The sequence below is a fragment of the Eschrichtius robustus genome, chromosome 3 (genome assembly GCF_028021215.1).
Source record: "Eschrichtius robustus isolate mEscRob2 chromosome 3, mEscRob2.pri, whole genome shotgun sequence".
Classification (NCBI taxonomy): Eukaryota; Metazoa; Chordata; class Mammalia; order Artiodactyla; family Eschrichtiidae; genus Eschrichtius; species Eschrichtius robustus.
In genome coordinates this window covers 18,396,221-18,422,925 of record NC_090826.1, presented here as the reverse complement: position 1 = coordinate 18,422,925, position 26,705 = coordinate 18,396,221, and the positions used below count along the sequence as shown (strand labels likewise).

The 26,705-nt window shown below is 38.5% G+C and overlaps 1 protein-coding gene across 3 annotated transcripts in view; it reads left to right on the top strand.

The window, feature by feature from the left end:
- Positions 1-857: 857 nt before the first annotated feature.
- The window catches only part of HNRNPR (heterogeneous nuclear ribonucleoprotein R), a 33,831-nt gene continuing 7,983 nt past the window's right edge, over positions 858-26,705 (top strand). Inside the window, exons 1-8 of one of the 3 annotated variants that reach the window (XM_068539128.1) lie at positions 858-991; positions 4,209-4,374; positions 6,628-6,746; positions 7,299-7,406; positions 9,558-9,671; positions 22,053-22,229; positions 23,818-23,953; positions 25,400-25,605. In XM_068539128.1, coding sequence (XP_068395229.1) covers positions 4,218-4,374; positions 6,628-6,746; positions 7,299-7,406; positions 9,558-9,671; positions 22,053-22,229; positions 23,818-23,953; positions 25,400-25,605 — 1,017 coding nt within the window. In that variant the 5' untranslated portion in view covers positions 858-991; positions 4,209-4,217. Of the gene's footprint in view, positions 992-4,205; positions 4,375-6,627; positions 6,747-7,298; positions 7,407-9,557; positions 9,672-22,052; positions 22,230-23,817; positions 23,954-25,399; positions 25,606-26,705 lie in introns of all 3 variants that reach the window. The other 2 variants (XM_068539129.1, XM_068539130.1) reach the window with 2 other exon arrangements.

Sequence of the window (26,705 nt, the reverse complement as noted above, 5' to 3'; positions counted from 1 at the left end):
GTAAGGGGTGGAAGGTGAGAAATGCTTAGGAATAACGGGAATTAAGTCTCCTTTGGGAATGAGCCCTTTTCCTTGCACGGCTCCTTTGGTTTCGTAGATGCATACATCTGCCCTATCTACCTTGTGAATATTCATTAGCTCCAAACCCCGTGAAGAAAGGTCTCTGCTCTGTCATTTGTAGGTAACATTGCTCTTGAGAAACGCCCACTTCAGCGATTTCCCTCACATTCTGAGCTGCTCCCAACGATGTGTGGAAGGGAGCCCGGGAGTCAGCTTTCCGAGCGTTCCAAGGGACGACTTTCTACACGAAGAAGTTCTCCAACAAAACAGACGAGCCAAATCCTTAAACCGTGTTCTAACTAGAGCCCAAAAGACGACCTAGAGGGAGGCCGGACCGCGTGGCGGTGGGCGTGTTTGGGGCGAAAGCCGGCGGCGGCGGCTCCCGGGGGGATTACCGGCGCTGTGGCGCCAGCCAAGGGGCGGGAGGGCCGCGGCCGAACAAGCCGGTGCGGACGGTAGGGGGCGGGGCTCCGGAGGCGGCCTACTTTTTCGGCCTCGCGCCGGCGGCAGACGAAGAGGGAGGAGCCTCGGCACCCTGGGACTGGAGCACCGTAACCTCGCCTCCACCCGAGGCTTCGCCACAGACCCCTTTGTGTTCCTGCCCCCGCCCCGGAGGCGCCCCAGCCGGCGGCGCTGAGTTCCCTCATTGGCTCAGTCGACGGCTTCATCGATTGGCTCCCAAGTCGTCCTGCGTGGTGCACCTCTTCTCGCTACTATTGGTCGTCTGAGCTGCTCCTCAGGCCGCCGCGCGCGGTGATTGCCCGGCCGCTCGGAGTCCCTGGAAGCAGTTCCGGGAAACCCCGCGTGCTGCCGGGATCGCGTCTCTGTCCATGAGGGGGGGAGGGGGTGGCGCGCGCGCCATTTCTAGTCGTTTTCAAAGCGCCTCGCGCTGATTCTCACGGGCCCGGCCTCCGGCCCCAGCTCTGCCCCGGTGAGTCTCGCGCCGGCCCGCGGGGGGAGGGGCCGGGAGCCCCGATCCGACCCTACTGGGCCCGGCCGGGGCACGGCGCCTTGTCCCCAGTTTCGTTTTCGCTCCGAGGCCCCGGGGTGGGGGTGGGGATGGGCTGGTGGTGGCTTCAGCCTCGTCCGGCCGCTCAGTTGAGGGCCTGGCCCAGCCGAGGCGCCTCCTCGCCTTCGCTCATCCTCCCCCCGCCCCTCCAACCACCGGCCCGCGGTCCGGCTGGCCCGGCGCCCTCCGCGCAGGCTGCCGGTCCGGGCGCGCTTTTCCCGCCTCCGCCCGCTGCTCCACGCGGCCGGGCCGGGCCGTCGGCCTGGGGCGCCCGCGGCCCCATTGCCTCTCCCCGCCGGAGCCGTCTCGCTCCCGTCTCATCCGGCCTAGCCACGAGTGGGATGTGTTGATGATCCGGACCGGCACGGGGAGGGAGTGGGCAGAGGGCGGGATGCAAACCCCGGGTGACCTGAGCCGGGAGAAAACTTTTGTGTGAAGCAGAGGCCAAAAGGCTGGTTTGTGTAGGAAGCCTCCCTCCCCTCCCCCATTCTGCATGCTGCGAGTTGAGATTTGAAGGAAAAAATGACTACTAGAGGCCATGAAACTTAGCCTTCGAGCGGCGCCTGAGATACCTAATTCTAAGACTGTCATAGGCGCACGAAATTGGAAAGGCGATTCTTTTTTTTCTGCGGTAGAAACCGTAATTGCCAAAATTTAAAACTTGAAGCCACGGGGCTTTTGAAGGGTTCAGTCCTTTCACACTACCTGTTTCAGATTTTTGCTGTCCTCCGGAGGCTGAATTTATGTCTCATGAGTCAGTTGTAGGTTAAGGGCTTGACACTCCTAAGCCATGAGATAACCATTAGTCTTCATTGCGTTGGTTCTTTTAAAGCCGGTCTCTTAAATGTGAAGAATTTTCACGAGATGTTCAGAAAAAATCAGAGAGGGGCTAGTGTCAGACTTCCCAAATCTCCCAGCAGCCCTTATTTAAATTTCTACTTTTCGCAAAAAAGTTTAGATCAAATGACTTAAGTCACATTAGTGTATTTGCTGCATCCAGAAATATGGTTTGGCTGTGTGGCATCATATTGAATACACACAAGAGTTTTAAATGGTCTCATATGACATGAAAGTCTTTTTTTAAATGAGCACATTGTATTTGGCTTGAAGAGAGCTTGTTCCTTGATCCGAAAGGTTTTATTTTCTGGACTCTAATAGTTGTACTTTTTTGTTGTTGTTAAAGTTTACAGACTTTTTTTTGGTAAATTTCAAACAATTTCAGAATCAACTTGTAGAGAGCCTTTGCAATGAATGGTAGTCATAAATATTTCTGTCTTGTGCTTAATATGCAACTTGTCCTTTTGCTTTACACATACTTAAAAAAAATACCACCTTAACAGATGTTCGTTGAACTTTTCTGTTAAAAATTTGCTTTCTTTCCGTGACTACTAGTATTCCAAGGTGCAATACTGCAAGGGTCTTGTGATACGGAGAACTTTTGAGTTCTGATGATATTATGGTCGTATTTGGGGGTGGGAGAGCATGGAAAACTCTATGTTCACAAAGATGTTTTGGACTTTAGGATGCATCTTTATAGAAGTAGGTTGTATTAATCAGTAAACTGTTCATCTTACACTATAAGTAGTTTCTTGATGAAAAGTGCCAGTTTTGAATGTTTTTGTTTTTGCAAGTTCATCAGAATTTGAGGCTTGCCTTGAGAAACATTTATCCACCCAGCGATTAACCACGGAGTCTGCGTCTGTATAGACATTAGAGGGTTACTAAGTCTTAATAATGTTTTGTAATCATAAGAAGTCATGATATTGTTTATCCCATTTTCAAAGTAACCCTTTCTGCATTTTCCTCTCTTCCTACGCTGTATTACCTCCTTCTCGGTCTTCTTCCCTTTTTCATTAACTTCAGCTAAATTTCGGTGGACTTTGAAATGAAGTTGTTTTAAGTCGGAAAACTGTACCTGGTGCATTTGCACAGTGTTTTGATAAGCAGTCTGGAGGTGTGGTTATCTTACGTAAGGGTTTTAATGCTTTTTAGGAAACTTGTATTTTCTTTATACCTGACTAGGTATCTTGAGTTTCATCAAGAAAAGTAGGCTTTTCCTTGAAATCCACCTTCATGTCCTTTATTTCAGTATTCGTTGCAATGTCTTTATTCTGGTGCTTATTATCTTCATCACATTATAATTTCACCACAGACAAATGCACTTTAACTTTAATTCCGTCTTTTGAAGAGGTAGTATAGAGACTGGCCTTGTATGGTTTTATTATTTAATCTCTCTCTTCGGGGAGTTGATCCATTTCAGCATTACATACAGGTTGAACACCCAAAATGATTTGGGTAGGGTAATCTGAGACATCTGACCTAAGATTATCCTAATTAGGTAATGTTTGTTGAAACTATTTGGAAGGAATTAGTTATCCGTTCTAAAATATGTTTTTTAGGTTTATTTTACTGATATGAAAAATTCAGTATACACTCATGATTTTTTTTTTTTAAGAAGCAGCCTTAACTATAGCTCACTTTTTATTTTATGTGGACTTAAAACAATCATTTAGCTTTTAAACCTGGTCATTTTTTCTTTTAAATCTGTGAATGGGAATAGCAAATTAATTTTAGAACAAAAATTAATGTCAAGTTGTGTTTTTTGTTTTGTTTTGAGGCGGAGAAAACCCAAATCACCAGAATGTTGAACTAGAGACAGCAGGGCATTTATTTCACACCTATCTTGGATTTGAAGCAGAGCTAGGAAAATTTGAAAGTCCTTGAACCTTAAGTTGTCTGTGGGTGTTCATTCTGTTTTTAAACCAAACTTTTTAAAACTGTGTAAGAATTGAGAGCTTGAGGGGCTTTTTAGGATTTTGTGGTGATTTGTTGATAAGCTCGTCAGGACACAACAGCTGCTTTTGTTAATCAGTGATTCTACCTTAAGTAAATTCAAGGCTTTATTTAACCTAGTGTACATGAAGTTCCTTAAATGACACTTCCATGTACATTTTCCATGGTTTTACAGAATTATTATGCAAATTTAGGTCAGATACATCAGAAAAGGCATCATAAAATAATATTTTGATAGAAGTTATTAGCAGCATGTATACAAATTAGTTTAGATAAATCATGCATTGTCCTACAAACTAGTTATTTCTGGCTTAATGTAATATAGCTCCTGAATTTTTTCCAGCAGCATAATAAAATGGCTAATCAGGTGAATGGTAATGCGGTACAGTTAAAAGAAGAGGAAGAACCAATGGATACTTCCAGTGTAACTCACACAGAACACTACAAGACACTGATAGAGGCAGGCCTCCCACAGAAGGTGGCAGAAAGACTTGATGAAATATTTCAGACAGGTATAATATACATTTCTTGTTTCTGACTGGTTATGAAAGTGAGGGCAAACCACTTTGAATTTTATAGACTTTTTTTAAGGTTAAATATTATTGTTTCTGATCTATATAGAGCTGAATGTTACTTTCCCTTCATTGAGGGCATATTGGGTTTGACTTTGATATTCTTATTTCATTATTTCAAAGCCTTCTTAGTGTTGAATATGCAGTCTTAGTTGTTTCAGAACAGTACATCAATTTGTCTTAGATTTACCATCAATTAATATATGTTTCAGCATATCAAATTTTACATTTTTTCTTAATCTAAATCAGTCATCATTTTGCTTTTACTTTTCTACTTTAGCTTCTTAAAGTGATTGTTAAAACAGCTTAGGTCTGATTAGGTGGCATAATAAGAGGACTAGTTAGAGTGTATTGTCTGAAATGATAATAAATGTCAGACTCCTTGAGAGTTTGTGGCCTGTCTAGTTTCTAACAGACAGAAATCCCCAACTCTCAGTAATTTGGAAGTGTTTGGTTTGTAACAGCTGCTTTTTTTTTTTCTTTCTTTTTTTTTTTTTTTTTTTTAAATCTAGGAGTCCCATGCTTAAGTGCTTAAGGAAATTTGAACATTTTAATATGGTGGTTGTAAGTGGTTTGAAGTTCTAAAGAGGGAGAGAAATATATCCCCTTAGGAAGTGTTGTTCATAAACAAATGTGTCCTCCCCCTTTGGGACCATAGATGGAAACTTTCTTCCTCTGTGTTTTGTGTGCCTATCCAGATTCTGGGAGAGAGAATTGAACTGTCTCACAAATGTGTCTTAAGTACCGTAGTAACAAATTTCTGGGGTTTTTTTGTCCTTAAAACATTTTTTTTTTTTTTTAATCTGAGAAGCTCAAGATAATTTTAGACATTAAAGTGACTTCTCAAAATGACTCCTGGGTGATGGTCCCATTTGAAAATCAGTCCTCAGGAACTTTCTGTGACATTCTGCCATAGAGAATTGGCAGTGATCTGCTTCGAGATACTCTCTTGTAGAGTGTTCTGTTACTGGTAAGAGGCTGATGGTTTGGGTGTAGGGTTGGATTGACAGAACGGACTGATGGGTATCCTGAGTTGTGGCTTTAGGTGGTGATACGGAATATTCAAGTAAGAAAACTCCAATTATTTAGGCATGCTCATTTTGAGCTCTTAAATCATGGCAACATTTTTTTAAAAGTAACTTCGCAAGTGACAGTATATATTATGGAGTAAAGTTCTTTTTGGCTTTACCAAAATGGAGTCACTTTTGATGTTAGTTCATATGGATTTGGGGGTTTTAATCTGCCAAATATTTCCATTTTACTTTGGATCAATTCTGAAATATATTGAGAAATATAAAATTTAACAAACTTAAGAAATTATACTTAAACTTAGTAAATGTTCTGTGTGCAGTTAAATATACTGTATATATATAGAATGCAGTGCATATATTTTCTGTATAGTTTGCTCGTTAAGTCCACAGTAAAGTCCTTTTAATGCCATTTGCAAAAATTGTCATTGTTGACAGTGTTGTGAATGCCACAGCATCTTTTAAAATCTCATTGTGACACTTCTGAAGAACAAAAAAATGCCTTAAAATATGACTTTCAGAATTGATTAATCAAGCTGCACTGGCATTTATAGAAAAGTTTAAAATTATGCCTTTCCACATTCTGACTGCAGCAAAGTAGATGTTCAGATAAACAGATGAATTTCATTTTATCTTAGGTGTTAAGGAGGGAAAACCTGTGACACTTTTTGGAGAGTGGAAAGAATTATTTAGTAAAAGAGGTTCTCTCTTATTTTTCTCCCCACTTCTTGTGTGGTTAGCAATAACTCCAACAGTGCATGTAATTTGAAGGTTGCTCCTTGGGAAATACAGTGTGTTCTTATCACCCTAACATAACTTGTTATATTAATGCTTAATCTGTAGTACAGTGTGTACATCAGATTTAAGTTCCGGAACTTAAACGTTTTGGGGAGTGGGAAATGGGGTTAGGATTTTTTTGGTTTTTTGGGGGATACGGGGATTGAAATTTATGTTTACAAGTGTTGACATTTTATCTTTTGTTTTCATACTTGTACTCTTGACCTTTCTGTATAGTATTTGTATAGCTGCCTATATGCATATAGTTAAATGAAAATTTAGTTAGTGATAGTATTGAATATAACAATTCTTGATTAAACACTGATAACACAGTTTAGATTTTCCCCTTTGTTGCAATAATGTTACCCCTTTTCAATTTAATTTTTAGGATTGGTAGCTTATGTCGATCTTGATGAAAGAGCCATTGATGCTCTCAGGGAATTTAATGAAGAAGGAGCTCTGTCTGTACTACAGCAGTTCAAGGAAAGTGACTTATCACATGTTCAGGTAAGGTCATTATTCAGAAATGTCTTTGAACAACTAATGATCTGAAATTATTTTACTGTTACTTTTTTTCCTGTGGAGGAGTGGTATTTTTGTTTCTGACTACCTCTGCTTCTTTTAAAAAATTAGCTTAAAGAAAAAAAGATCTACATGGCAGAGAGTTTTCAGAAACACAAGCATAAAGTAAAAGTCCCCCACTCCTTTGTAATATTTTTGGATTATGTGATCCTGTTTTATTATCTTGGAGGGAAATAATGTTGGTGGGAGGAATAGATTCAGGATACCTGGCAAAATAGCCCAGATACATTTAAATATCAACCAATGGAAGACTGTTGTGCCAGTGTAGCAGGTAAGCTCCCTAGAGGTCTTGTGTGTCTTAACTGCTGTCTGCTCCAGTTTGGCATGTAACAACCACTCTGCAAATATTTGTTGAGTGAATAAATGAGTAAATATTTTGTTAAAATTCTGGTCTTCTGAAATTTAAAGTTAATTATGTATTTGACCCTTCATCAATTCCTGGTGATTCTTTTTCATTGAATTACTTGGCTGTTCTAGAACAAAAGTGCATTTTTATGTGGAGTTATGAAGACCTACAGGCAAAGGGAGAAACAGGGGAGCAAGGTGCAAGAGTCTACAAAGGGACCCGATGAAGCAAAGATCAAGGTAAAACTTGACTTGGATAGTTGTAATGAAATTAAATTTAATTATGAGATCAAATGCTTCTTTTCATGTTTCCTAGAAACAGCTTTTATTGCACGTAAAAAAAAAAAAGAAAAAGAAAAACTAATGTTTGGAAATGAGATAATTTAGGGAAAATTAAGTAAGAAGAATTTTGGGGGCAGACATTTAATTATATATTTGGTGAAAATTCCTAAACATACTCTCCCTTATTCCTTGTTCTTTTGGCTATGAATGACATATTTATTGATACTTCCAATAATAGTTTTTTAGATTGATTCAATCATGTCTCTTCAGTTTCTTTCCAAGTATTTTGTGTCTTTTCTCTTGCTGAAGAGGTGTTTTAATAACTGCTTTCCTCCTTCTCAGTTTTTATTTACTTCAGTTTCTTTGTTTGTAAACTGGGAACAGTAATAGTACCTACCTCATGAAGTGTGAAGGTTAAAGGAATTAAGATAGGTAAAGTGCTTAGAGTAATGCCTGGAATGTAGCGAGAACAGTGTAACTATGAGCCATTATTATTATTACTATTATTATTTAGATAAACTAAAAGGTGAATATAGGGCTTTTAGTAAAAGAATTAAATGGATATTGATGTTTTGCTGCAGTGATGGACTTTTGGGTTTGAAATAGTTAATTTATTTAATGTTGAAGTTTGTACAATTCTATGTTTTAGACAAGAAATATAACATAGTTTTTATCATGTAACTAGCTTATATAAAGCTCCTTTGTACCTTTTTTCCCTCATCTGTAAAATGGCACAATCCCATTCTTATAACTTTTAACTAATAGATGAAAACTCTATTTGCTGTAATGGTTGTTTTTTAAAAAACTTATTGCTGTTCATTGGATAGATCTGTATTATTTCCCTAAAGCTGGCTATTTGCTCTTGAGAAGGTGCATATTATATATGTAATATGTGTATATTACATATTATACAAGTAATGTATAATATGTAATATGTTTTGTGTGTATTCTATATTACGTGTATTTCTGTGGTTGAAATAGTCAAAGGTAGAAGAATGGAGAATCTAAGGTAACTGGAATCCCGGGGTTCCTCCAGAGATATTTTTAGAAAATATTGAACTTGGTGATGTCTGAAGTCTCTTGCTGCTCTGACATGCTGTGATTTTAAAAACCTGAAGTGTAAAATTCTCCTTTCTAGGTAGATTCCATTTCTTTTTTTCCATGTGTCTTTGTTCTGTAGGCCTTTCGTATGAACACAAACCCTTAAGGGCAAGGACATTATCTTCTTTTCTATGATTCCTCTTAATACCTAATATAATGTTGTGAGGAAGGTTGGAAATCAGGAAACATAGTTTGTTTTTTGAAACCTGAGAGTATATTCATTTGGTAATTGCCAGATGTTTTGAGTCTGTGCTGTATGAGAAATGGTCTGGTTTTTATGGAGCTTATGGTATAGTAGGAGTACAAAACAACAGGATTAAACAAAATAAAGGTTAAGTTATTTGAGTACAGTAGAAAGAGTAGGACGATGTGAGAAATAGTAAATTAGAGAAGCTGCATAAAAGAGCTAGGACTTGATTTTTTTAAGGATAGAGAACTTTTTTTTTGTTAGTTGTATTATGAATTTATTATTGTCAGTATGATATGGACACTCAAATCACTTTGATATCCTTTAATGCCAGCATCCTCACTGGAATTAATACAACCTTTCCATAATGTTCTTTAAAGGGGATAGAGAACATTTCATTTGAAAAGAGTCACTGGATGTAAGTATGCTACATAAAGGGAGCAAATAAGGAAAAAATCTAATTGACATAGAGGGGGTGCAAAATGAGGAATACTGTGGTACATAAGTATGAATAGGTAGCCTGGGGTCAGCTTATGTCAAAGTTTTAGTAATCCTTTCCCCTTTTTTCTGTTCTCATAACAAAAAAGTGATGTGTGCTTGGAGACTTAACTTGCCTGCAACTCCTTCCATTAAGTGTATGGAAAGGAGAAGTAAAAGTCAACACGTGTGAGAGGAACCAGTGTGAACTTTGTGATTTTTTTCCCCTAACTAAAATACATAACCTAAGATGTTAGGGAACCTTTTGGAAAAGATTTATATTTTGATGTGTGTGTATGATATTTAATATTCAACTATAAATAATTATGTATAATTATCTTTAGGCCTTGCTTGAGAGGACTGGTTATACCCTGGATGTAACCACAGGACAGAGGAAGTATGGTGGTCCTCCACCAGACAGTGTGTACTCTGGCATGCAACCTGGAATTGGAACAGAAGTAAGTGTTCTTCAGCTGTTTGCTGAAATCTTTCCAGTTTGTAAATAATTCTGCCTATTGTATGATGGGGGAAAAAATTGATTTTTTTCAAAGAGTAGCTATTATTATTTTTTTGGATATCCATCTGTATTTTGCTGCCATCATAAGTAGGGATAATCATGTGACTGGTAGATACCCAGACACTTTGTAAAGGAATGTAGAGTTTTTGGAACTGGCTACTAAAACTATGCAACTAACAACACACCATTTTAGGTCCTTGGGGTGAGGTTATTAAGGAGAAACAATTGCTTTATTTTGTTTTTGTTTTTGTTTTATGTCAGTAATTTTGAATGGTGCTTGTCCTCCCTCCTTGACCCTCCCCTTCATCACATAGAAGATACTCAGTGTTTACAGAAAGATTTATTGAAGGGAGTGGGTTGCACAAGGGAAGGATGTAGAATCAGATAAAAGGTTGAGCACATTGGTCTATACTTGAACAAAGAAGGAATCCGTCCTCCATCTGTGTTTTCATGAAGGTCTCTTCATATACCTTTGTGCTAGCCTATTCTCATCCTTTAAATGGAAAAAACTGTGTGCCAAAAGGTAAGCCCTGTTATTGCACGGACCTTTTCTGTTTGGTGTCTATTTAGTACCTAGCATAATGCCGGGAGTATAGTAGGCACATAGTATTTGACAAATAATTGGTTATGGTATTTTTCTTTGAGTACTGTAATCCTGACTTCGTAACTTAAAATTTAAACTAGGTTAAATGATAATCTTATAGGATTTTCTTTAAAACAAAGTGATGGCGGTAGCTTCCTTAGGTGATGATGTCAGTTAAAATATTTAGGTGGTATTGTTATGTATCTCCTACTTATATTAGAATTCTAAGAAATCTTAAAACTTTACTCAAACGTTGTCAATGGCACCCTTCTAAAAGCTGAAACTTAACTTTTCAGGTAGCCAAAAGCAAAGATTATTAATTCTGGTTTGTGAATAGATAAAGACATCACCATTTAACATAACACTTTAGATGTATATCAGAGCTAATTCTAATTATGTTCTCTGTATGTAGAATGTTCTCTGTATGTAAATGTTTACAGTTACTGGTCTTTGTTCCCTGAACTTCTTTTATACGTTATTACAGTTAATGTTCTGTTTCTTGATATTTAACATTATTAAAAGGGCTCTAAGCATTTTTGGTTTTTTTGATACCTGTATCAGCTACATATGTTTGTTTTGAGTCTCAAAAAACTACTGTAAATTACTTAATGCTATATAATTATTGATAGAGTTGGGATTGGGACTCTAAACCATCTACATTCCTTACAGGAGCAAGTGTCATTGAAACAATATACAAGTGAATGATATCTTTAGCCTTTCACTCACTTTTGTCCTCTCATTAATCCCCCTCCACCATCCTTTATCTTTAATGTTCTATTTATGTTGTGAACCCTTTAAAATCTACATTTATATTTTATTTTTAAACAATATGGAAATATAGTTCAGCTTTCTTACAGGGACTCCTACACCATATGTATTTTTTTCTAATGGTTTTAAATTTTGTTCCTGGCATCAGGATTTTTTTTTCCCTTACCTTAAGCCCTCATATAAAATGAATAAAAATGGAATTGATGCTTTGCCTTTTTTCTTGTTCTTGAGGCAGCTTGAAACACCTCCAAGAGGAGAATACATTTTGAAAAAGTTATCTGTAGTATACCATGTGATATCCTTATCAATTATTGCTACATTTTCTTAGTTTTGTTTCTTTGACTAATTATAAAATCCTTAGGAGTAAAAATTGTTTGTATCATATGGTTCTGTTCTTCACAATGTCGAATATAGCCTGGTGTAAAATTAGTTGGTTGTATCTATCTCATAATTATAGAAATAAACTTTTTTTATTAGATTGGTTTCATTAATGAGCTCTTTAATGGAAACTTGTTTTATCTTTGCTTTATGTAGATAAGGAAGGAGTTTGCTAGTACTTTAAGATTTCACTGAAAGTATTTGAATAATTTAATAGAGTAAACTTTTGAGTATCCAGTTAGAAACAAATAGTATGCTAATTGTAAAATATGTATACATTCTCTTATATTGCACTCCCTCTTTAGCAGAAAGATACGTTTTTCTGTATGTTAGATATCATTACATACAGCAGATATGGTTGCAGCAAAAATCCCTATATGAGATCACCAGCCTAAGCCACTCTTGTCAAGCAGTTTGTTGCAATAAGAGTGCAGTGTAAAAGTTTGGATTTCTCCCTTAAATTTAGATTTCATGAGATTTGGCCTATATGTTTTGAAAATTAAAGTTTTTAACATACTGGGTTGATGATAGGTTTAGTACATAATTGGTTTTAATTGGTGTCATATTGATGCTCTAAGGTTTGGGTTTTTGTTCTTTTATGGTTCATTACAGTTACTAAAAATTATTATTAGCTCTTTCTTCTAATGTTTTAGTTTATTTATTTATTTATTTTTATTTTTGGCTGCGTCGGGTCTTCGTTGCAGCACTCAGGCTCTTCGTTGCAGTGCGTGGGCTTCTCTCTAGGTGTGGCGTGTGGGTTTTCTGTTCCTAGTTGTGGTGCGCGGGCTCCAGAGCGTGTGGACTCTGTAGTTTGCGGCACTTGGGCTCTCTAGTTGAGGCGCACGGGCTTAGTTGCTCCACAGCACGTGAGATCTTAGTTTCCCGACCAGGTATCGAACCCACGTCCCCTGCATCGGAAGGTGGATTCTTTTTTTTTTTTTTAATTTATTTATTTATTTTTGGCTGTGTTGGGTCTTCGTTTCTGTGCGAGGGCTTTCTCTAGTTGCGGCAAGCAGGGGCCACTCTTCATCGCGGTGCGCGGGCCTCTCACTGTCGTGGCCTCTCCCGTTGCGGAGCACAGGCTCCAGACGCGCAGGCTCAGTAGTTGTGGCTCACGGGCTTAGTTGCTCCGCGGCATGTGGGATCTTCCCAGACCAGGGCTCGAACCCGTGTCCCCTGTATTGGCAGGCAGATTCTTAACCACTGCTGAAGGCGGATTCTTAACCACTGGACCACCAGGGAAGTCCCCCAAAATTATTATTAGCTCTTGACTGAGGAAGTTGAAATTAGGGTCAGTGCATGAGACTGACATTATTAAAATTAAGCTATGAGAAGACTACGAGGTTTTATCTTTGGATAAAAGCTACTGTAAAGGGCTTCCCTGGTGGTGCATTGGTTAAGAATCTGCCTGCCAGTGCAGGGGACACGGGTTCAAGCCCTGGTCCGGGAAGATTCCACATGCCGTGGAGCAACTCCAGAGCCCAAGAGCCACAACTACTGAAGCCCGCGTACCTAGAGCCCGTGTTCTGCAACAAGAGAAGCCACCACAGTAAGCCCGCGCACTGCAACGAAGAATAGCCCCTGCTCACCGCAACTAAAGAAAGCCCAAGCGCAGCAACGAAGACCCAGTGCAGCCATAAATAAATAAATAAATGAAAATCTACTGTAAATTAACCCTATAAGTGAGTACTCATTAATGGACATAGTTGCTAAGCGTTGACCTTGAGATGAGAAATACACAAGAATGATAAGTATCAATTTTGAAATGCGTTTTTTTTTTTAGTGTGCCTTGGCTCTCAGACTTAGTCTGGTTATAGTGTCTTTGTATCCTTTTTTTTTTCCTTTTTCTTCCAGTTTTATTGAGAAATACTTCACATACAGCACTATATAAACTTAAGGTGTACAGCATAATGGTTTCACTTACATACATCATGAAATGATGACCACACTAAGTTTAGTGGGCGTCCATCATCTCATAAAATTAAAGAAATAGAAAAAAATGATTTTTCCTTGTGATGAGAACTCTTAGGATTTACTCTCTTAGCAACTTTCTTATATAACATACAGCCGTGCTAATTATATTACGTTGTACATTGCATCCCTAGTACTTATAACTGGAAGTTTGTACCTTTTGACTACCTTCATCTAGTTCATCCTCTCCTCAACCCTGCCTCTGGTAACCACAGATTAATCTCTTTTTCTATGAGTTTGTTTGTTTGTTTTTGAAGTACAGTTGACTTTCAACACTATGTTAGTTCCAGGTGCACAACACAGTAATATTGATAAATATATTGATATTTCTGTAGTTTCAAAATGATTACCATGGTAAGTCTAGTTACCATGTGTCACAGTATCTTTGTATTCTTCAGCTGGTATTGTAAAACTGTTTTAATTTGTTTCCATTGACAAATGTAATCTCTGTGGAGATCGCGTCTATGTAATAAACTCTTGTTTAAAGAGCATAGCACTGATGATCTGTGGAGGAATTCAAAGGAAATGGTAGATTGGGATCTAACTCTTTGGTGTATTAGCTAGCTGAAGTGTTAAAGAACCAGTGTATTTAACAGACCTGTAAGTATATGACTTTGTAGCATCTGACTTGAATTACATATAAAGAAAAGCTGCTTTGTTTGCAAAATAGTGAATAGGAGCTGGATAATGGAACAACCCTAGTAGATAATCAAAAGACACTGTTGAGGGACTTCTCTGGTGGTCCAGTGATAAAGAATCCACCTTCCAATGCAGGGGACGCGGGTTCGATCCCTTTTTGGGGAACTAAGATCCCACATGCAGTGGGGCAGCTAAGCCCGCACGCCTCAGCTAGAGAGCCCGAGTGCCGCAAACTACAGAGTCCACGCACCCTGGAGCCCGCGTGCCACAGCAAAGAGCCCGTGCCGCAACGAAAGATCCCGTACCCCTCAACGAAGACCCCCCCCGTGTGCTACAACTAGGACCCTATGCAGCCCCCCGCCCCCCAAAAAAGACACTGTTGAGCTGTCTGGTTACTTCTGTTGATTCCTTCCAGAGTCTCAGAGGGCTTCCTCTATTACTCTTGAAGTAATGAGTGGATAGATAACAGACAGCCAAAACTTTCAAAGCCTTAATGCCTAGTGAGTAAAGGAAGAACTGTTGTGAGGGTATTCACTAGATTCTGTTGGTCCTGGAGGGGGAGGATTAACCTGCACATGATTGAGTGGTTCCTCTGAACAGCTCATATGGAGCCAGAATGGCTCAACAAGTTAATAAAAGGAAAACATTTATGTTACATTTTAGTTAATTAAAAATTGAGCTTAAAAACTTTAAGAAGAGTGATCTTAGTTTTTGAATACTATTTATTTTCAGCCTTTTTAAGTTCTTTTAATGTCCTAAGTTAAATTGATCTTGAAATGAGACCATCTCCTATTTCTCAAACGAATCAGTATTTTTGGCATGTTTCTTCATGGACCCCAGTGATTATAATATTGGGCACTTTGTTAACCATAGGTTTGTGGATGTTTCTTTCATTTATTTATATTTTTAATTTTAGTTTTTTGTTTTGTTTTGGCCGTGCCACGGGGCATGTGGGATCTTAGTTCCCCAACCAGGGATCAAACCCATGCCCCCTGCAGTAAATGCATGGAGTCCTAACCACTGAACCACCAGGGGATTCCCTGATGTTTCTTTTAAAATAGAACAGTATTCTTATGGAAAAGCTATAAGTTGGACTTCTAACATTCAAATGATAATTTAGAGTATGAGGAGCTTGCTGTTATGAATTCTTTCTGTAAGGTAATCATTAAATTGCTTTTCCTGAAAATACAGATTTTTTTCATTTTAGGTATGCTTAATGAAGCAAACCTGAATGGTTCTAAAAATATAGACATGTGTTACGAAACAAGTATAATAATCTGACACTTAGCTTCCTCACTTAGGTGTGTTCAACTATTTTTTTTTTTAATTTATTTATTTTTGGCTGCGTTGGGTCTTTGTTGCTGCCCGCGGGCTTTCCCTAGTTGCGGTGAGCGGGGGCTACTCTTTGTTGCGGTGTGTGGGCTTCTCATGCGGTGGCTTCTCTTGTTGCGGAGCGTGGGCTCTAGGCACGCGGGCTTCAGTAGTTGTGGCTCACGGGCTCTAGAGCGCAGGCTCAGTAGTTGTGGCGCACGGGCTTAGTTGCTCCGCGGCATGTGGGATCTTCCTGGACCAGGGCTCGAACCCGTGTCTCCTGCATTGGGAGGTGGATTCTTAACCACTGCGCCACCAGGGAAGCCCCTCAACTGTATTTTCACAGTGCCACTGCATGTGCTTTCTTTGCTTTTGCCTGTATTTGTAATGGGTAGGGAGAAAATATGGATGGTGAATGATGTAATTATGAAGCACAACTGCATTATGTTAATAGAAACAATATAAAGCAGAATTTACTTCCCAGAACAGTTTTAAAATACTCAAATACAGATTTTCTCAAATTTAAAAATATTCAAACCAGGCTAGGCCTAGTGTGGCCAGAGAACCTAGCCACACCAAAAAATACATTTCAAAATTAATACCAATTACTCTTGTGTATTTTTTGTTTCAGGATACCTTTTATCAGTAGCTTTTTTTTTTTTTTTAAAGTGCCGTGCCCTGTTAATGAATACTGATTTATAGAGTTGATAATGTTGTAGGGTGATATGGCTGAAGCTAGTGAGAAGTGGTCAGATTCTGGATAATTTGAAAGCATATCTAACAGGATTTATTGATGAGTTGGATATGGAGATATGAGAGAAAGGAGCCAAAGATGACTTTAAGACTTACGACCTGAGCGGCTGGAAGGATGGAATTGCCATTTGTTGAAATGAGGAAGGCTATAAAGAAGAGCAAATTAGCAGGACTGAAAGATAGTAGTTCAGTTCTGGACATGTTATGAGTTAGGTGTCTCTTAGACATCCAGATGGAGCTGTTGAGTGAGCAGTTGCTTATATCATGGAGTTCATAGGAGAATTCTGGCTGGAGATTATAAATGTGGGAGGCATAAGCATCTAGATGGGTTATTTATTTATTTGTTTGTTTATTTATTTATTTCTGCCTTGGGTCTTAGTTGTGACGTGCAGACTTCTCTCTAGTTGTGGTGTGCAGGCTCCAGAGTGTGTGGGCTCTGTAATTCTGGCACGCAGGCTCTCTAGTTGTGGCACACAGGCTCTAGAGCATGCGGGCTCAGTAGTTGCAGCACGGGCTTAGTTGCCCTGCGGCATGTGGGATCTTAGTTCCCCGACCAGGGATCGAGCCTGCATCCCCTGCATTGGAAGGCGGATTCTTAACCACTGGACTACCAGGAAAGTCTCTAGATGGTATTTTAAAACCATGAGTTTGGATGTGTCACCAAGGAAGTGTGTGTAGCTAGAGAAAAGGTCTAAGACCTGATTCCTGCAGCCCTTCAACATTTAGAGTTTGGGGAGACAAGGAGGAACTAGCAAAGGGGACTGAGAAGAAAGAGCCAGTGAGGTAAGAAAAACCAGGAGTAGGGTGTCCCAGAAGTCAAGTGAAGAAAGTTTTCATAGAAGGAAGAATGGTTAATTATATCAAACTTCCCAAGTAAGATGAGGACTAAGAATTGACATTTGATTGTGACAGCATTGATGGCATTAATGACTTTGACTGGAATGGTGGTAAAAGCCAGATTTGGAGAAGATTCAAGAGACTAAGGAGATGAGAAATTTGAGGCAGCACGTATATATGGCTCTTTTGAGCAATTTTGCTACAAAGGGTAGCAGAGAAACGGGGCAATAGCTAGAAGGTGTTATAATCAAGATATATTTTTTATTTTAATTTAAATTTTAAGGGAGAAATTATAACATACTATGTGCTGATAGGAATGATCCACGTATAAAGGGGGAAATTGATGATAAAATTGTTGCCGGACCAAGTGTCCTTGAGTAAGAAAGAAAGGATGGGATCTAGCGCATAAGTTACAGTATGAGGTAGATGTTCATTCGTATATTCTTTCAAAGATGAGCAGCTGTTGTGTCCCTGGCACTGTGTTCAGTGCTGGGAATAAAATGAGGATCAAGATGTGGGCTGTCTGCTCACATGGAAATTGAACCCTCTTGCTGATGTTATTCCCAGATAAGGATCTTGAGACTCACTAATTGAGAAACTTGCTCAAGGTAACTAAAATGTAGATTTGAATCCCACATAACTAAAAACTCACTGTTTCTCAAATTCTCCCTACCTTTAAGCTATCATCCTACTACACCAAGCCACCATCATCCCTTGCCCTATTAAGCTGACTGGTCAGCCTGTTTTTCCATACAGTCCACTTTCTATCCAGCTGCCAGAATATTCCTTTTTTTTTTTTCTTTTAATTAATTAATTTTATTTTTGGCTGCGTTGGGTCTTGGTTGCTGTGCGTGGGCTTTTCTCTAGTTGCGGCGAGCGGGGGCTACTCTTCATTGCGGTGAGTGGGCTTCTCACTGCAGTGGCTTCTCTTGCTGTGGAGCATGGGCTCTAGGTGCGCGGGCTTCAGTAGTTGTGGCTCGCGGGCTCTAGAGTGCAGGCTCAGTAGTTGTGGTGCACAGGCTTCGTTGCTCCGCGGCATGTGGGATCTTCCCGGACCAGGGCTCGAACCCGTGTCCCCTGCATTAGCAGGCGGATTCTTAACCACTGCGCCACCAGGGAAGCCGCAGAATATTCCTTTTAGAACATAGGTAATACTCAGTTATTTGTCTGCTCAAATCCTCTGTCTTCCTAAGAAATAAAACTCAAACTTCTAACCATGGTTTAACTTAATCTGGCCCCTGTTCTCCCTTTCCCATCACTGTCTCCTGTGTGGACATTTTATTTTATTTTAATTTTTTAAAATAAATAAGTATTTATTTATTTGGTTGCACCAGATCTTAGTTGCAGCTGGTGGGCTCCTTAGGTGTGGCATGCAAACTCCTAGTTGCGGCATGCATGTGGGATCTAGTTCGCTGACCAGGGATCAAACCTGGACCCCCTGCATTGGGAGCGTGGAGTCTTACCCAGTGCGACACCAGGGAAGTCCCAGATCTTTTATTTTAATCACTGGCCTATTTGCTGTTCTTCAGATATGTCAGTTGTACTCCCCATCTTTTTGTACTTGTTCTATCATCTTGGAATGCTCTTTCCTCAGATTTTTACTTAATTTTCTCTCTTAGGTCTCAGTTCAAATTCACCTTCTCAGGGAGGCCCTTCTATTAAAATACAGCCTCTTCTTTCTTTATCCCTTTTCTTTGCTTTTTAAAAAAAAAAAATTATTTATTTATTTGGCTGCGCCAGGTCTTAGTTGGGGCTCGCAGGACCTTTTTTTTTTTTGTAGTTGCAGCATGTGGGATCTTTTAGTGGTGGCATGTGAACTCTTAGTTGCGACATGCATGTGAGATCTAGTTCCCTGACCAGGGATCGAACCCGGGCCCCCTGCATTGGGAATATGGAGTCTTAGCCACTGGACCACCAGGGAAGTCCCCCTTTTCTTTAAAAAAATTTTTTTAAATAAATTTATTTATTTTTGGCTGTGTTGGGTCTTCGTTGCTGTGTGTGGGCTTTCTCTAGTTTTGGCGGGCGGGGGCTACTCTTCATTGTGGTGTGCAGGCTTCTCATTGTGGTGGCTTCTCTTGTTGTGGAGCATGGGCTCGAGGCGCACGGGCTTCAGTAGTTGTGGCATGCGGGCTCAGTAGTTGTGGCGCACCAGCTTAGTTGCTCTGTGGCATGTGGGATCGTCCCGGACCAGGGCTCGAACCCATGTCCCCTGCATTGGCAGGCGGATTCTTAACCACTGCACCACCAGGGAAGTCCCTTTGCTTTTATTTTACTTAGCCTTTAACACCTCCTGAAATCATATTGTTTCTCTTTTAAATTTTTTTTGTCTATCAGTAGAATATAAGCCTCATTAATGCCTAGACCTGTCTGTGGTGTTCACTCTTATCTCTAGAATGTAGAAAAATACATGGCTTATGAGTCCACGTCTCGTGAGAGGTCTGGACAAGTTCTCTGAATAGGAAGGGAGCCAGTTATCTGTATAGGGTAGCATTATACATTGGAGCGACTTCAGCTTATATTTAAAAAATAAATTGGATATGGATGGGAATGGGAGGGATTAAAAATATCTGAGGTTTTTATTTATGAGAGTATTATTTCCTCAGTCATCTTGGGGGGGAGGGGGGGAGCAGAAATTAGGTTCTCCCAAGAGAAATGTGGGGAAAATCAGAGGAGCCGACTGACAAGGGTAGGTTTTAGTCATTTTGATTTTTGGATAAAGGAAACGTTTGTTACAAATATATTATACCTTTATTGTAAAATATTTAGAAAATATAATAAGGAAAATAAAATTAGAGTAGTTTTTTTCATGCATTGATAACAACTTTTAATATTCTGATACATAGTCATTCTTATCTATACATACATTTATAATCAAAAAACAGAAATTGGCATTGCTAAACTTACTGATGATTTGGGGTAAAATCAGGACTACCAGAGGAAATGTTTAATAGGTAGTTGGAGATCTAGAATTAGGTCTTGGGATGTATGGGATGTATTGAGAGATGACTGTAGAGTTGTAGCCTTTGGGAATGGATATGATCCTTACGAGTGAAGAAAATACAGTGAATTATGGGAAATAGGGCCATAACTTTGGGAAACATGCAGATTATTATTAGATGGATAGACGAATCACCATGGAAAGGATAGAGGAGTAGTTAAAGATAAGACCAGGTTAGTGGAGGATTCTGAAAGCTTAAGGGAAGAGAATTTTCAGAAGATAAGATCACCAGTGTTAATGCTTGTTGAGAAGGCAAGGATGATGAGACTGAGGAAAGAAAGACTTCTGAATTTGGTCCTTAGAAGTCCATTAGTGACGTTAGGGCATACAGTTTAGTGATAGAAGAAGAAGCCAATTTTTAGAGAGTTAAAGAGAGCGTAGATGCAAGTGCTTTTCAGAGTGAGCTTTTATTAGAAAGATGGTTCTGTAGGGATGTCACTCAGATGATGCCTGATGTCTTATTTATACTTCTCGTAGCTGCACAGTACTAAGCATACAGTAGATGTGTTGAAAGGAATAACTGCATGAGTGAAATAAAACAGATATGGGCCATGTGTTCAAAGCATTTAAAAGTGAAAGGAAAGATATAGGCTAAAGAAGGGTTTTTTTGTTTGTATTTTGTTTTGTTATGGGAGATTTGGCATGTTTGAAGATGGAGGAGCCACTGGGAAGGAAAGAATGCACTGAGCAAAATAGGACGGTTGAAGAGATGAAGATTTGCGATTATTTCCAGAAGAAGGTAGTGAGAAGAAATGGGCTTATTTATTAGGGTTAAGGAGCTAACCTTTTTTTGGAAAGGAGGTAAATTTCTGAGGTATAAAGGAAAGAAGTGAAAATAGATGTTGAGAAAGGCTTTTAGCACTGAGAGGAAAGAATGTTAGGAAACCAATGGCTTTTCAGGTGATCTCCTTAGAATGAGGTTTAGTGAACGAGGATTGGAGACTTTAAGGAGGTAGACAAATGAGAATAGCTGTCGTGTGAGAACTGTGCTAGAGATTTAGAAGAAGACCTCAGGTTTTACCAGGTAGCTAGCAGTGAAGGTGAATCTGATTATTTTGACATGGATTGTCTTAAGATAGCACAACTGTAGTAGAGCTTAACACCAGAAACTTAATCTCTAGTAATAATATTGGCATCTTTTGGATTGCTATTATTATTACTTCATTAATCAGGTCATTTCAGAATATGAAATGTTGATGTAGATGAGTTTCACTAGAAAATTCATCTCATGCAAACACTAATTTACTCTTTAAGACTTTGTGTGTGGATTGCAAATGTTTTAACATAAAAGATTATTTTCAACGTTGTTGACATGGTGGAAATTTGAAGAAAATTGTAGTCTGATACTAAATACTGAGAGGGTTTTTGATTGTTCTAATTTATCATTTAATTTATCATTCTTATATAACTTAATCCTACTTACTATATAATTTTAACTAAGCACACAAAATCTTCAAATGTTGAAAAATTTTTTTCATACTTACTTAAAATGTAATATCCTGATAGAGAAAGGGATAGATTGAAGCACTGGAGTTTTTTTTTTTTTAAGCCGCGCAGCATGTGGGATCTTAGTTCCCTGACCAGGGATTGAACCCGCGCCCCCTGCATTGGAAGGGCCGAGTCTTAACCACTGGACCGCCAGGGAAGTCCCAGCACTGGAGTTCTAAGTAGTAAAGAATTTGGAGTTGAGGAGAAAATATGAGGAAGACCTCATCAATCTTTCTTTTCAATTATTGTTTTTATAAAAATGAAGAGGTGTTTCCATGAAGATTCATACATGCCTTTTATTCTGTTTTTTTGTGAGAAAAAGACAAATTATAAAAATTCAAAATTTAGAGTTGTTACTACAAATTTTGCACACTTTTATTAATCATTTTCCATTTTTCAATATAGAATATTGTTCTGTGTTGATGCCCTGAAAGTCATTATAATAAAAACTAAGGTTAGCTTTGCAAGATTCAAATTGTCCCCATTTTTCCTTAACCATCTTTCTGTCCCCACCCCCTAAAAAAAAGGCAGCTAGGCTTTGTGGCTCTAAAATCAAATGCTTACATTGGGATTCTAACACAGAGGTTTTATTTCAGGTCTTTGTAGGTAAAATACCAAGAGATTTATATGAGGATGAGTTGGTGCCCCTTTTTGAAAAGGCTGGTCCCATTTGGGATCTACGTCTTATGATGGATCCACTGTCTGGTCAGAACAGAGGGTATGCATTTATCACCTTCTGTGGAAAGGAAGCTGCACAGGAAGCTGTTAAACTGGTATGTGATAAGCAAATGCCCACTGTCTAGCAAGTCATTATTTGAGAGAAATACCTCAATTAAAAACATTTGCAGTTAACATTGTTTCACTTTGTTTAGTTTTTGCTTTGAAAGTTTTTATATTGACTGAGTTGGTATGTGACCATTGGCTACTTTTTTCTGATTATAAAAGTAAAAAAGAAATGAAAATACCCAAGAAATAAGGTGTTAGAGAAAGTCTCCCATAATTCTAAGAAGTTATTTATTAGAGTGATTAGTATCTAAAATTTCATTGAATATTTGGCTCCTGCAGGTCTCTCTTTTGATCTTAGACAAAAATGTCAATTCTTGCTGTTAAACTTTAGGGTAGGATTCTTAAAGTGTGATGAAGTCTGGGATGGGTTCTGGGGAACATAACTGGGCAACAGTGACTTTTAGGACACAATTCAGGAAATGGCTGTGAATCTCTCTTGTTTTTGTCATAGCCTAATCATACAGTTTATTTTCTAAGTATATTCTTGTTCTTTTCTATCTTTTTGTTTCCAAGCCCTCCAGTTCTCTCTGTCTTTAATCTTTCTCTCTTTTTCTACTGTTTTATAACCAATCTAGTAATTTCCTTTCTGTAGGGCCTTTTACCCTTTGTACTTATTTCAGAGTAGTAGTAGTACTATTAGCAGTTATGCCAATTAACTATATCTTTGCTCCTGTTCTGTTAAGATACAACCCTCTCAGTAACCCAAAATAGCAATATCATTGTTCCTTGGCATACTCTTGCCAGACAGCTAAAGGCCTCACTTAGTCTAGTTCTAGTTCTTCTAGAATGGTAACCTCTTTCACCAAGGCTTTTGGTTTTATTAGTTGCCTCAAAATTAGTTCTACTTCTAGCTTGACCCAGATTTTAGTTTTTATTATGGACTTTTCCTTCCAGTTTGTTTATTCAGTACCGAGAAGTTTTCAAAGCTTTATTTCCTTGTTTCTGACAACATATGGATGATTTTTTTGAAAAAATTACATATCTTTTAGTAAACTAATAGGTAAGTAATGTTAAGCCATTAAAAAGCTAAAGTTTATCAAGGAAATCATCACCATAGCCATTTAAATGAAACATTTTTTATTCCTATCATTTCATATAATTTTATAAGTATTGTGTTTGATATGTAGTTTCAGATGTTGGAATTCTGTGTTTTATGTAAAATGTGAAATTCTTCTAAATTTCTTTACATTGATTAAACATAGCTGGTGTTCTTTATATATTGTTATTTTGCCTGTGGCTTATCTATATCTAATTTCATCTCCGAGGGCAGATGAATGATCAGTCTCAGGTATTTTTTCTGAAATTCTCTGGGAGAAAATCTTCAGATAGATAATACTGAAATATGAAATCAGATCTTTTTAAAGATAAAGTGAATAGCAGTGAAGGTTAAAACTAAAACGAGTGGCTGTAACAAGTTTAAAAATACACATTTTATGTTACGGCAAGCATGAGGGAGCTCAGTGAGTTCATTAAGCAGGGAGTGTTTGACCTTAAATTGTTCAGTTTTTTAGATTGAGATCAGTTGTTCTGAGTTTGGGGTGGTTGTGGGGTGTCTGGTTCTTTTCTTCCTTTCAGTGTGACAGCTATGAAATTCGCCCTGGTAAACACCTTGGAGTGTGCATTTCTGTGGCAAACAACAGGCTTTTTGTTGGATCAATTCCGAAGAATAAGACTAAAGAAAACATTCTGGAAGAATTCAGTAAAGTCACAGGTAAAACAAAAATGTATTTAGAAATTAGTTTTGGGAAATCTGTGGTACTATTTATAAGTGCAAAAAAATGAGGTGTATCTTAATCTAAGAATTCACATGTCTATTCAGTGTCTAAATTGCCTCCTTTCTTCTTTTTAGTGGTTTGGACTAAGCAGCTTCCCTCATAGCCTCAATTTCTTGGAATGTCCTCTTTACTTTGCCTTAATTGAACCCTAGCTTTTGACACAGTCTTTGCCCTGGTAGCCCTCAAGTGAAGGAAGGCTTTTCCCCCTTGACATTCAGTGTGCTTTAGGGCTAAGGGGGTGAGAGTTCTTAATCCTCCTTCTTCCTCTTACCTTGTCTAGGTCAGATTTTTCCAGATTTCCAATTCTAAATCCATGGAAGTGATTGAAAAGAACATTTTATATCACAGATTTATATACATTTATATATAACTGAAACAAAATTTAACAAAATTATATTTTCGCTTACTGCATATGATTTAGTCTGACATTTCCTATTCCATTTCATTGTTTTAAATGCTAATGGAGATCCACTAATGCTAGCTGCATTTAAAAAAACACTTTTAGACCATTACTTCTCCATCCCATATAAAAACCATTATTTCTTTACATTTTTGTCATCCAGACATATGCTACAGATAAACAATCCTTTCCCCCTCCTTCAAGCTGTCACCTATTGCTCTTCTGGTTTCAGTCTTGCATTAATTGAAGATTTTTTCTGGTTCACAGTCTTTCTCTTCTGCCCGAAATTGACTTATTGTTAGGACTTTTAACATCTATGTGGATGAACCATCCAATGCTGTAACCTCCTAGTTTTATGACTGCCTCATCTCTGGTCCTTCACTTCAGCTCTCCCACATCCAAATCACATTCTGGATCTTGCTGCTAGGAGTAAAATCTAAGCACTCTTAAGGATATGGATGGTATTTAAAAGTAGGGACCACCTAGAAAGAACATATATGGAAAGATGAGGGTACAGGACTAAGACCAGAGGTACACCAGTTTTAAGCAATTACTTTTATTCTTGGTAAAAATAGTAACTTTTAAAAAGTTAGATTCAAGGATGATTTTTGGTCATGATTAGTTGTTGAGTGTTCTCTTGGATTTATATTATAATTTGGTTTTTAAGTTCCTTGGTAGTATTTTCATAAATTTTAAGCTCACGTTATGTCAAACACTCTAAAACGTTGTATGTCAGAATACAGTAGTTGGATTTGTTCATGGCTGTACCTTCAGGATCCCTAAAATTTAAAAGGGAACATAAAATACTGTCCCTAGCTCCATATCTAATAACGCTGATTTAATTGTCTACTAGGTAATTAGCAAATCATTTTGAGGCTTCTTCAGTTATTTTTTGCTCTTCGGCAAGTGGATTTAGGTCTGCCTAATCGCTAAATGTGTGGTGGATGCTTTTGGCTTATATATCTGGCTGTTGGTTTAACAGAGGGTTTGGTGGACGTTATTCTCTATCATCAACCCGATGACAAAAAGAAGAATCGGGGGTTCTGCTTCCTTGAGTATGAGGATCACAAGTCAGCAGCACAAGCCAGACGCCGGCTGATGAGTGGAAAAGTAAAAGTATGGGGAAATGTAGTTACAGTTGAATGGGCTGACCCTGTGGAAGAACCAGATCCAGAAGTCATGGCTAAGGTAAATGCAATTGCTTGGGTTGGGGGTGCGGTTGTCATTTAAATTTTGTACTCAGAATAATGCTCGAATATTTCAAATTTTACAGTAAATACAAATTGTAGCCCTTGATCTTAACCATTTAGACACCAAATTTAACAGTCTGTCTTGGTATCCAGCAATTTCCATTAACCATTCCTTTTTCTGCAGATTAAATGTGTAAAAGGAACTGAAATAAAATCCCTTCAATTAAGTGTTTGTTTAGTGCTAGGCACTATGAGAGATACAAGGTAAAAAAGTTAAGAAGAAAAGAAAAAAGACAAGGTCTTACTGAATAAAGAGAGAAGTAATGTTCTGGTGATTATGAGTTATAATCTTCATTGACCATACTATGACTTTTATTACATGGCCGTGAACTATATTTCATTGAGATTTATAGTTTACTTTCCTTTTTCTTTTTTTAAAGCTTTTCTTTTTTAATGATCAAGCTCCCTTAGAGTATTGTCTCCATGAAGACAGGCAAAGGGTTATCACGTTTGCTGTTATACAGTAGTGGCAAAATATGCATGGCAAGTCCTGTAGTGGGCCCTCACTTTCCTCCTAAGTCCTGTACTTGCATTGCCAGGATCTTTGCCTGGTAAAGGATGGTTCCAAGGGTTCTGGTTCTTAGGCTTTCCTCTGGGAGACTCCTGGGGTTGAAGGGACACATCTGAAGTTGCATCTCTGCTGCTTTTAGTGAGTTTTCGAGTATTTTGGTGTGTGTCTCTTTCCTTTTCGGAGGCAGCAACTCTATGGATGGTGATAAATGAGTGGTTGGATTATTCTGGACTGAGAAGTCTTTTTCCTCAAGCTTTTTATTCCAGATTCTGAGGAGACAGTCCTCACTCTTGATTAGTTTGGAGGAGAGCCCTGGTTTATACTAGCATGGTAAAAGTAAAGCATTTTTGGATTAAGCAAAGAAGATTCATTGAGAATGAACTGGAGAGACTCAGATGTGTCGCTCACTCTTTTTCTCATATTCTTTGAGTAGATAGGTGTCAAGGAAAGGGACTGGGAATCTAAAGAGCCCTGATTTTTTATTTTTATTTATTACTAGCTTGATTTTAATTCCACTTGTTTCTTCT